At 37.5% G+C, this 12,557-nt stretch overlaps 1 protein-coding gene across 6 annotated transcripts in view; it reads left to right on the top strand.

The window, feature by feature from the left end:
* The window catches only part of LAMA4 (laminin subunit alpha 4), a 194,119-nt gene that overhangs the window by 167,786 nt on the left and 13,776 nt on the right, over positions 1–12,557 (top strand). For all 6 annotated transcript variants that reach the window (XM_063724955.1, XM_054558043.2, XM_054558045.2 and 3 more), the window contains exons 26-31: positions 1,051–1,193; positions 2,159–2,297; positions 2,753–2,890; positions 4,535–4,668; positions 5,586–5,750; positions 6,543–6,696. In XM_063724955.1, the coding sequence (XP_063581025.1) occupies positions 1,051–1,193; positions 2,159–2,297; positions 2,753–2,890; positions 4,535–4,668; positions 5,586–5,750; positions 6,543–6,696 (873 nt within the window). The remainder of the gene's footprint in view (positions 1–1,050; positions 1,194–2,158; positions 2,298–2,752; positions 2,891–4,534; positions 4,669–5,585; positions 5,751–6,542; positions 6,697–12,557) is intronic.

Genomic DNA, 12,557 nt, shown 5'->3' with positions numbered 1-12,557 from the left:
CTTATAAAGAGAACTCACAAAGAATCCCCTTTAGTTTTGAAACAGATGTGCAGACTACTGAAAATATATTTCATCCATTTTCATTAACTATTTTAAATATACAATTTAATAAAGTGTATACAAGGCATAATATCTTGTAAGTTGAACCAAAATGCAAAGGGTAGGAGACTGTATTTCCCTTTTCAGTTAAAAGTGCATAGCCTCATGAGAATGGTTTACAATACAAGAATATTTTAACTATTTCTCTGACTAGCATTTTTGCAGATTCATTAGAACTGCTCACTGTGTCACCAAAAAAAATCACACCTGGTAACATGCAATCTAGATTCCAGAAGGCACCTGCTTGGGAATACAATAGGGGTCACCAGGGGTTAGGAGATGGGGAAATAAGAAATTGCTGTTCAATGGGTATAAAGTTTCAGTTGTGCTAGGTGAGTAAGTTCTTGAAATCTGCTGTACAGCATGGAGCCTATAGTTAAAACTAATTTAAAATTTATTTAGGATAGATCTCATGTTAAGTGTGCTTAACACACATGCTCACACACACACACCACAAAGGGACATAAGGAAATGCTGGGAAATGTGTGATATGTCTCTTACCTTGATTGTGGGATGATATGAGTGTTTGCATATGTCCAAGCTCATCAAATTGTATACATAAAATATGTGTAGTTCTTTGTATATCAACTAGACTTGAATAAAGTTGTTTTTAAAAAAGAAGAGAACGGTGGCACCTGTTTATGGTTCTTTCCTGAATTCTCTCAGAAGGAGCAGGAGGAAACAATAGGTCTAATCGCAAAATTTTTCTTGGGCTGGCTCCCTCTTCATACAGACCTCCTTTCCCAGAAAGTGTGAACTGCTGCTTGTAGAAGCAAGAGTTTTCAAGTCTGTGAGAAAAGAAAATCTATCTATTCCCCATTTTGTGAACAAACAAGCACAAAGGCATGGAAGAACAGCTAGTATAGCCAGGAGAATTAAAATATATAGAAGTCATCAAAGAACTGAATATTAAATAGTTAATCAAGGCTTACTATATATTATCTCTCCCAGATCTCAATCATTTACCACAATGATAAGAAAATGATCTTGGTAGTTGACAGAAGGCATGTCAAGAGCATGGATAATGAAAAGATGAAAATACCTTTTACAGATATATACATTGGAGGAGCTCCCCTAGAAATCTTACAATCCAGGTAAGGCTTTTTGTTAAGTAGCTGTTTGTTCCTAGCAATGTACTGGGCTGGCAACATCCAGGAGAGGTCTAGTAACAGTGTACGCACCCTTACTTGCTACTTTTACACACAGGGACAGGCACAGGCACACACATTCATGTACCTTCAGGCCCTCTGCAGTCAGTCCTCAGGACCTCCTGAAATTAGCATCGCATAGATGTAATCACAGATTTCTTCAATTATTGTATTACTCTTAGAACATGATCTAATGCAATATTTCTCATCAATAATAGGAACGGTGGAACATGTGTATTGTGTGAAGACAAAACAGCATTTGTCCATTTACTTTTGCTTTAGCCTTAAACCCATTTTGAACTCTCCAAGAGCATCTGAGCTACACAGATTTTTAAGGTTATCCAAAGGGTTGTGTATTATGTATAATGAAACATTAAGACACTCCCCTAAACTTTCTTGATTACAGATTTGTTGCAAAAAATGCCAAAATGGATTCATTAACAACGTGGATTAATAAAAGTCTGAAGACCTGTGTTCAAATCCTAACATCGCTTGTGACATAAGAGAATAATTTATTTCTTAGTTTCATTTTATAGGTTAAACCCTGTGAAATTACTAAGAATTGATTATATTTACATGTAACATGTCAGTTCCCTATGATTCAACCTAATAATCGACTGCTAAAGGGAAATAATAGCATCTCCATCTATTTCACTGAATTGTTATAAAGTGACATAATATAAGTTAAAGCATTTTGAAAACTATAAAGAACAAATTGGCTTGACTCAGAACAAAACTCTTCTATAGGCAAAGATTAGACATTGCTGTGTGCCTATCAAAGAAAGCATGAGAATATGAGTGATTATAAAGCCATTACAAATGACTATAATTAAATGCAAATTCCATAGCCTACATATGCAGGGTAACATCATCATCATGACTGTATCAGTGAGGCTGACTTTCTTTTCCAGGGCCCTCAGAGCACACCTTCCCCTAGATATCAACTTCAGAGGATGCATGAAGGGCTTCCAGTTCCAAAAGAAAGATTTCAATTTACTGGAGCAGACAGAAACCCTGGGAGTTGGTTATGGATGCCCAGAAGACTCTCTTGTAAGAACCACTCAGTCAAAAGCTTTTTAATAGACACAATACTTATCACTCTCAAAAGCTGGAAAAGCTCTTTTCAGCTTCTCTCTGATCCTAGGTACACCTTGGGTTCCTTTCTGCCACCACCAGAAAGAACCATTAAGCTAGAAGGGCTCTTGTGCATGGGGTTCCTCTGTGACTTGTTCATTTGCTTCAGTTTTCCATGGGTGGGGCATCTAACACCCAGAGAGGGTGTGCTAGCATCATTGTTCACTCAGGTTGGAGTCAGTGGAGAAGATGAAACCCCATCTCTCAGAGGAGCTCCTGGTGTATGCCTGAATTCCAACATAGACCAGAAGTGGGAAAATAAACTATTTACGTAGAAACTAACAGGCAAGGCCCTCCGTATGTGAAACATTGATAGTTTTAAGCATTTGATAATTCTCAAAAACACTATCTCTACTTGTTTTGGCACACAGATATCTCGCAGAGCATATTTCAATGGACAGAGCTTCATTTCTTCAATTCAGAAAATATCTTTCTTTGATGGCTTTGAAGGAGGTTTTAATTTCCGAACATTACAACCAAATGGGTTACTATTCTACTATGCTTCAGGGGTAAGTATTTGTTTTTCTCTGAGGAAACTTCTTTGTGATAATTGTTTTGCCTGTTAAAAATAATTTGTAATGCATGTTAGAAGTGATTTTCTATTCAGATTAATTTTGACTTGCACGTAGACACACAGAATGCCTCATTTCAAACACTTTATAAAAGATTATATGTATTGTATATCAGAAGTTCCTAACCGGGAATTCATAGACCCACCCCCAAGGGTTCATGGATAGATTCAGGGGGTCTGTGGACTTAATGGCAAAAGATTATATCTTTATTTTCTCTCACTGAAATTGATCATTTTCTTTGATTATGACTCTAGGCAACACACCACAGTAGTATTACCAGTACCTGTGACTTTGTCATTAATAGAAATCACAGATTCTTTTGTTTCACATTACAATTGTCACAGAAATCCCAGAATGTCATTTTTGCTCATTGCTACTTCTAATGTTATTAGGTCTGCTATGGAATCTTATTATTTAGTGCCTTAATAAAAAAGTTATAATAATATCACAGATTATTTTAAGATTTTGAAAACTGTATTTCAATATGATTGGTTTCCTTTGTATTATTATATGTTTTGTTTTATACATTTAAAAACATTATTTTGTGAAGCGGTCCCTATGTGTTACCAAAATGCCAAAGGTGTTTCTGGCACAAAAATTGTTAAGAGTCCCTGTTTGTATGCAATGAACAGACACATTTGTGATTTAATTTATAAAAGAGTAAAAAGAACATACATACTTCTCTTAGATTTGCTACAGAGCATTTGAGCTCAGCTTATAAAGATATGTTATTTCAAGAATAAACTAAGGTCTGTAGAGGATTGGTGACTGTAAGATCCAACTGATGGGTCTCTGAAAAGGTCATCATCAATATATACACTGATGTGCCAGGTCATCATATAACTTCTGAAAGCAGCTTTCACTTCTCATATATATTACCTGCATCTGACACATTTATATCCAATTTAATTGGAATCAGTAGAATTTGTGAGAATTTACCCAAAGCATTCTGTAGAACTTCTGACCCAAACCTGCCTCAGACTACCGTGGTTAGTTAAATAACACTTTTTGCCCATAAAAAGTAGTCTATTTTGAGGGCAGACTTAAGAAGTTGGTGCCCATACAAGAGAAGCAAGATTAACATTTGCCAAATATTTTAAGACAAGCAATAAGCAAATTCAGATAAGAAGAGCTAACTTGCTTTTAAAAATGTGTCTTCTGCCTCTAGATGAAAAAGTGAAAGATTTTTAAAAGCCAAACTAACAAATTAACCCTTGCCTAGCCATCTAGCTACATCCCCAAGGAGACCCAAATATCATCTATTCGAAGGGATTAAAAGTGAGATTGAAAGTAGGAAAGTAACTGAGACTGGGTTGACAACTCTCAGCATAACAAAGTCATCAAAAATTTTCAGTTGGAAATATAGGAGATACATTCTTCTACTGGAATGTGTCTAATTTTATAAGCAATACCAGTACAAGCAATAAGGTATTCTTGGTTGTTATTTATAGAAATTATTTTACAAGAAAATTTCCTACACACTATATTGCCTTTAAGCAATACCATTCAGTAAATGTTGAAAACGTTTCCATCTTTTGGATCCCTAGACTCCCTACTTACATGCCTGTGTTTGCATTTCAGTCAGACGTGTTCTCCATCTCACTGGATAACGGTACTGTCGTCATGGATGTAAAGGGAATCAAAGTTCAGTCAATAGATAAGCAGTACAATGATGGGCTGTCCCACTTCGTCATTACCTCTGTCTCACCCACAAGGTACAGCTCCTCACTTCGTATTCTTTCCACCATGTCTATTTGTGGGACATGATTATGTCAAAAACCACTATGAATAATAGGCTCTCCTATACATTTTCTAATGTTAAAACAAAAATGCTAGAAGGAACAACTTACCTTCCTCAAAAAAATATTGCTATTAGTTTCCAAGACATGAAAAAATAAATCGCTATGAAATTTCTTAAAGTAAATATAAGGGTTCTTTTTCCAGTAAAACAATAGGTTATAATCTCCTTGAGGGAAATGCCTACTAATATTACCTACTGAACGGAGTGCAGTATTTTGCACATAGAAGGAGCTCAGCAAATATTGGTCTTGTTTAGACCTTGAGTCAAACAATTGAGAATGCAACATTTATGGCCACATTTTAAAAGCTCAAACTTCATCTTTAAAATAGATAATACTGAATTTATTTTTCATAATAAAAAAGTTCTCTGGAATAAGAAATGAACCTCTGCTGCTATCCTATGTCCACTTTTGTGGACATAGAAAACATGAGTAGGCTTTTTCTGGGCCCCACTTCCAGTAAGGATCAAAATAATCTAATGTGCTTTGCCATGAAAATGGTGTTCCACAAATGTGATTAAGTGATCATCATAAGGTATGCTCTGTTTTATACACACACACACACACACACACAAATAATGCTGATGACTAGTCATCTGAATTTCTTGCCGTACGGGTTTAAATTCCAATCTTGGTTTGGAGGATCTTTTTTTGCATACAGAAATATCCAACCATTTTATCCTGGGCCTCATGAAGAGTTTGGCAACTCTCTGTCTTTTCATTAACCACATGTTCCATTTCAATTTCATGAGAAAACCTGCTTATCCAGCCTAGAGTGGGTCAAGGTAAAATGCTAGCTCTGTGGTGTGTAAAGAAGCCTTTTTCTTTTGCAGATATGAACTGATAGTAGATAAAAGCAGAGTTGGGAGTAAGAATCCTACCAAAGGGAAAATAGAACAGACACAAGCAGGTGAAAAGAAGTTTTACTTCGGTGGCTCACCAATCAGTGCTCAGTATGCTAATTTCACTGGCTGCATAAGTAATGCCTACTTTACCAGGTATAATATTTTTATTATTAATGAATCTGCATGATTGATAAATAAAATCAAGACAACAGCAAAAATATTAAAACTGAGAACTATGAAATGTATCTGAGGCATTAGGGGATAGTAATTAAAAGCTTGTATGTGCTTGAGAAACTGTCATACTTGGGTTTCTGTGTAGGTTCTTTGCCCTTTAATTTCCATATGACCTTGACTAAGTAAGCCTTCATTTCTTCACCTGAAAATGCAGATAATAATAGTGCCTGCTTGGTAGGTTTGTCATGAGGCGTAAATGAGAAGATAATGCACATAAAGAAACTTGTACAGGGTCTGGAATACAGCAAGCTATAAATATTAGATGAAATTATTTTTGTACTTATCATTAATGACAGAGTAACATACCCAGAGGTTTACAAAAGTCTTAATTTAATGCATGATTTTAAAGAAAGCTATTAATCTAGGTCCTTAACAAAGACAATAGGGGTTCCTTGAGTACAAGAACAAGCAAGGGAGGAATTTAATATAGATTAAGAAACAGAGGTAGTTCCAATCATCCAGAGTGTGTTGAGGGAAAAGATGTTCATTATTATAAATGTGTGATGCCAGGCACATAGTTATTGACAGGTTGAATGTTAATTTAAAGGGTTCTGGTTAAGAGTGGTTGATGGGTAAGGACCCATCACACATTCACACACACACACACACACACACATTTTAATTGCCAAAGCTGTTTGACTTCCATAATTTTCATCATGTAATTCTGAACAATATTTTTAATATTTATTTTTTCCTCTGTTACGAACACAGGGTGGATAGAGATGTGGAGGTTGAAGATTTCCAACGGTATACTGAAAAGGTCCACACTTCTCTTTATGAGTGTCCCATTGAGTCTTCACCATTGTTTCTCCTCCATAAAAAAGGAAAAAATTTATCCAAGCCTAAAGCAAGTCAGAATAAAAAGGTAAAAGACAATGCCGTTCTGACTTCCTAATTGTCATCATTTTCAATGCACACAGTTCTAGACACTGCTGTTTTAGAGAATTTACTTCATACTTTGCAACTACGTACATAGGAAAGATGGGATTCTTGCAGTATCATATATTCTAGTTTACCAGATTTGTTGCGTTAATTCTTTGTTATAGAAGCATTTTTTACTTTTTATTGACATGTAATAATTGCACAAATGTATGGGGTACAGAGTGATCTTTCAATACATATATATATAATGTGCAAAAATCAAATCAGAGTGATAGCATGTCTATTATCTCAAACATTTATTATTTCTTTGTGTTGGGAACATTCAAAATCATCTCTTCTAGCTATTTGGAAATATACAATAAATTATTGTTACCTATAGTCACTCTACCATACTATAGAGACACAGAACAATTTCCTCCTATCTAGCTGTAATTTGGTACACATTAACCAACCTCAGCCTATCCTCCTCCCGCCGCTGCCCTTCCCAGCCTCTGATAACCACAGTTCTAGTCTCCTGTGAACTCAACATTTTTAGCTCCCACTTACGATAACATGCAGTATTTGTCTTTCTGTGCCTGCCTTATTTCACTTAACATAATGTCCTCCAGGCTCATCCGTGTTTGTTGCATCAGTTCTTGTTCCAATGAACAGTCTGAATCAGCTATTTATTCATACTTCCAACTTACAATGGTTTCCCTTACAATGGTTGAAACGTCCCTGTGCTTAACAGTTTGTATAAATAATACATATTATTTAGTACTATAATTCTCTAGTATCATTTGCTTTTGTGTAACAATTTTAGCCTTTTGTCACAATCATGGAAATTATTCAAGTTTCTGATCTTACCCTGGTTTTTCCCCTCCTTCCTGGACCTTCACTTCAACCAGTCACATGCACAGTTGGTCTGTGACATCGGCTAAAGCTACTCCATTATCAAAATCTTGAGTTCTAAAATTCCATCCTGACTACTATTCTTTCTCATTCATTTACTTCAACTGTGTACATTATTTGCCTTCATTACAAGTGGGACCCTTAATCCCTTCTAATTCTATCAGTTTAACCCTCCCCACCTCTTTCATGATCCAATTTTAAGAGTGTGCTCAGGTGTCAGTGTTCCCAGCCTGGCCCACGCCACCAACTCTCATCTGAGTAACTGCATCACCTCCCAGCAGGTCTCCTTGCTTCCACCTTGTTCCCTGATAGCCTATTCTCAACCCTACAGTCAGATCCTTATAAACATAAATCATATCATGTCACTACTGTGCTCAAATGGCCCCCCGACTACACTCAGAGTAAAAGCCCAAGGCACCACAATTCGTAAGAGGCCCTATGCGATCCATGCCTTACCCTGAGTTCATCTCCTCCTACTTGCCCACCTCCCTCACTCTTCTCCCCATACTGGCCTCCCAACTATTCCTAGAATGGGCCATGTGTACTCCTACCTTAGGTTCTTTATTCAGGCTTCCCTTCTGCTTGGATCACGCTTCTCCCAAGTACCTGCACAGACAACTTCTCCTCCTTCTACAATTGCTCGACTCTCACCTGTTCAATGACCTACACTGACACCCTATTGAATACTGCAGCCTATCTCCTACCTCCTACCAGTAATACTGCTCTTTTGCCTCTTTCTATTCTTTTTTCGTAGTCCTTATATTTTAATTTATTAGCATGCTTTCTTTATTATGTTTATTATTTACTGTCCGTCTCCTCTACTAAAATGAAAGCTCATTCATTTTGTTCCCTGACGTATAATAAGCACTCAGAACAATGCATATAATAGGTATTCAATACATACACAGCTATCTGCATCATAGGGTTGTAACAAAAACTAAATGAGTTAATGCATGAAATGATATGCACTTAGCATAGCGCAAGGCATATAGTAAAGATTCAGTGAATATTAGTGGTTATATCTCTATAGAGCCTTGTGAGTATTCTGGAGGACTGGTTCCTAAAAGTAAAATTGCTTGGCTCAAGGGAATATGCATTTTCAATATTGAGGCAATACCAATTTACACTCCCACAAACAGCATTTGAAAGAACATATTGTCCCCCACTATTGTCAACAATGAATATAATCAAATTTCTATAATTTTGCAATTCTGATGGACAAATTGAGGTTTTAGTTTGTATTTCTCTGAATGCTAGTGAGGTTGAACATCTTTTCTGGGGAAGAACTGATTGCCTTCCAAGGCTGGCTTCTGGACCATCAGCAAGAGGGAAGTGTCTCCACCAGCTTCTCCATTCTGATGGTTTTTCACTGACCATTATATCTTGACATTTTCCATATATTTGAGCATATGTGGACTACTTTTTTCAATCCTCTTGAAACTTCTCTTTTGTTCATACATGACTGCTTTATCAATGTCAACAAAATAATTTTGTGTGTGTATAATTAAAACTTAGTAGTTTCTTAGGATCTCTGTCTGAGTTTGACATGGAAGACAGATAATTTCATTGATTCGCATGAAGGATTTTGCTGGAAGATACTATGAAGGAGTTTTCAGAGTATACTATAAAATTCTAATAGAGTCTTGCTGTTACCCTCATACATTGATGCTAAAAGATTTATCCTGCAAATTTTTTTATCTGACACTTGAACACTGGTTAGAGGTTCATAGGCAGCAGATTAACATTACAGGCTGATGAGGGACATCAACCTTCTCAAGCAAACACAGTTACCCCTTTAAATAAACACAGTTTTCTAAATTAAGTTGTCTATCAAATGTGATTTCCCAACAAACATTCAATCTCAAGGTTATAATCAACAGCCCTACTAACACAAGCTTTTCCATATTATAGGAAACTTGTTAACCTTTACGGTAAATAGTGTTAGACAGAAACTTAACTTTGTAATAACAAGATACAGAATCACCATAGATTTCAATTATATTTTATGGTAACTAGAATGTCAACATTTGCTAATCTTTTCTTATATTTACCCTTGTTTCAACAGCTTCATAAATAGCTACCAAGAAAAATGTGTGGCCTCTGACCTAAATTTTCACCAAGGCTGCATCAAAGCAATTGGGGTTGTAATAATTTATTTTCACAATCACTTCCTAATATCCCATTTTATTCACTTACTATATTCATTTAACCATTAATAGACTTTCAGTTGCTTCTAGTTTTCTCCTTTTATAGCCAAAGATCTTTGTAGGTAAATCTTTGAGTATATGGCTGAACAAATCCTTAAGATAGATTCCTAGAGGCAGAATTGCTGAATCAAGGCAAATTGCTTTCCAAAAAGGTAACATTGATTTCTAGTTCCCTATGGTATTTGTGAATACCTGTCTTATCACCTATGTTCCAGCCTTAAATTTTTTTAACAATGTTTATGTTTCAAATTTAACTGGGAAAAGTTTCTCATTTGGTGTTTAATAATGAATATTTCAGGTATTGTAACAGACATCATGCTAAGGTATCTGGCAAACCACTCTTCTCTAAGAACTGATTTCTGACCTGGCAGGGAGGCCCTGTGTTTTAGATGCACGACCTCACTTCCCTGGATATAGATCACTGGACCAGGGTAGATCACGTGCACGAAGCTGGGCTATCAGATTCTCTTCCTTGGAAACTTAGAACCTAGAGAGATTAGCCTGAGCTGGCCATTGAATAGAAAACATGTAAACCTAAGGGCATTATGTTAATTATACACAGAGGAAAAAAAGCTCCTTCATAGAGTGAAAGGCAAAAAGCTATCCTGCTGAGAAAGAAAAATGAAAAGAGATGCTCTGAGAAACCAGAAACCTCCAGAAAGGGAGTGCCTTGATTCTTTCTAGCTTTCCAATTGATTCTAGCCCCTGCTGGGACCCCACAATACTATCTTATCTTAGGTTGTTTAAGATACCCTGGCCAGGCGCGGTGGCTCATGCCTGTAATCCCAGCACTTTGGGAGGCCAAGGCAGGCGGATCAAGAGGTCAGGAGATCGAGACCAGCCTGGCCAACATGGTGAAACCCCGTCTCTACTAAAAATACAAAAATTAGCTGGGCATGGTGGCGCATGCCTGTAATCCCAGCTACTTGGGAGGCTGAGGCAGGAGAATCGCTTGAACCTGGAAGGCAGTGTTTGCAGTGAGCCGACATCACGCCACTGCACTCCAGCCTGGGCAACAAGAGCAAAACTGTCTCAAAAAAAAAAAAAAAGATACCCCTATGTCCTTATAACACATTGCCGTCTTTTTCTTCAGTAGCTCAACTAGCTTGGCTGTTATCTGACACGAAAGAATCTTGCTAAATTGAACTGGTACTATCAGTGGGATTGCAACTAATAGGCCCACAGAGAAAACAAAAAATTATACTGGTAAAGCCAAAGTCTAGTGGAGTTCATTGAGAATCACCATACACATACCCATCTTAGGATAATAAACTGAGTCTCAGTGTTGTATGGTATAAAGTAATTAAGTTATAACTTGGCTATTTTATCATTACTAAGAGTGTGAATGTATATCTGCAGAAGAATCAGCATATTTGGTTGCCATATATAAAGACACCCGAGTTTATTGATTTTTGCAGCAGATGAGTGACGCAGCCTACATAGTCATGTATTCCCACATTGAAGCAGAGTAAGGCAAGGCTGGGAAATTGAGATTGTTCTGTTTCAAATAACCCTGTGCTGCACTGAGCACCTAGAGCTAAGTGGATACACTGACTAAGAAAGCGTGAGATCCTTTCCATCCAAATGGAGAAAACAGGAAGCAGTCAGAGTTGGGGAAAGTCCTCTACCCTCACTCTCACTCTGTTCTCTCACCCTCATTACAGGCCCTGTGCAAAGTATTTCCAGCTGGGCCTTTCACTGAGACAAAGGTGATCATGTCTCCTATCATAAAGCACATTACTCCACTGGGATTGAAATAGAGCATGGATTTGGGGAAATTTTCCTAAGACATTAGAGTTAAAGAATCTCCTGGCAGCCCTACTCCAGCCCATTCTGCCCACCTACGGCTTGAAGCTATGGCCATTATTTGTAGGTGAGAGCCTGGACCAAAAAGTATTGGTAGCTGGGTATATTTCCTCCATCCAAGAGAAACCTTGTTTCTGTGGCTGTAAAAATCAGGTTATGAGTCCTGACAACTGCATAAAGAAGAGAAGAGGGAATGGTGGAACCAGGTGGGCTTTCCTTTAGGACATGAGAGTCTATGAGCTCCCATCTCTCTCCAACCTAACCACCACTGTGAGATCCTCCACTGCCAAAATCCAACTGCACGAGCTGCTGCCCTGAGAGCAAGAGACACTGGCACAGCTGGTCTGTCCTTTAATGAATTAACCTGCCCTCTGCCCAAAATCAGATCTAGATTTTGAAAGTAATTCTGAGATTTAGCTAAAACACTATTTTTTGTGTGTGGGGGGGGGTCTTGTCTTTTGCCCTTATAAGATTAAGGGTTTTATTGTCCATCTGTTCCAATCTACTTTATCTCTTCCAGAAATTCCACACGGCTTGGTTCTGCCAGTAAAAACCCTCCTAGATTTTGGGAGTCGGGGACTAAAGGTTTATGCTCATTCAGTAATCCTGAACCAGAACTTTTCTTATCTAATCCTCTCTCTCATCTTGTCTGTTGCCTGTGAGTGCGCATTCAGTAATCCTGAATTTTCGTATCTAATCCTGCCTCTGTCCTCCCTGCTACTACACATTTCCTCTTCTATCAGGCCTTACTTGTTACAAGCTGTCTTCCTAGGTGGGTCAGAGAAGGCCACTCCCTCCCTGCTTTCAAAGCCTGTGTGGCTCCTCATCACCTAAAAAACAAAACTTCCAGCAATCATCTAAGGTCCTATCTGGCACCAACCTGTTTTCCAATTTGCTATTATAACTGTTTCTCCAAATTAATTTTCAGTTCCTTAAAAAA

The sequence above is a fragment of the Pongo abelii genome, chromosome 5, assembly GCF_028885655.2.
Source record: "Pongo abelii isolate AG06213 chromosome 5, NHGRI_mPonAbe1-v2.0_pri, whole genome shotgun sequence".
NCBI classification, from domain to species: domain Eukaryota; kingdom Metazoa; phylum Chordata; class Mammalia; order Primates; family Hominidae; genus Pongo; species Pongo abelii.
The sequence above is the reverse complement of the archived record's forward strand: the minus strand, read 5'-3'. Positions and strand labels throughout refer to the sequence as shown.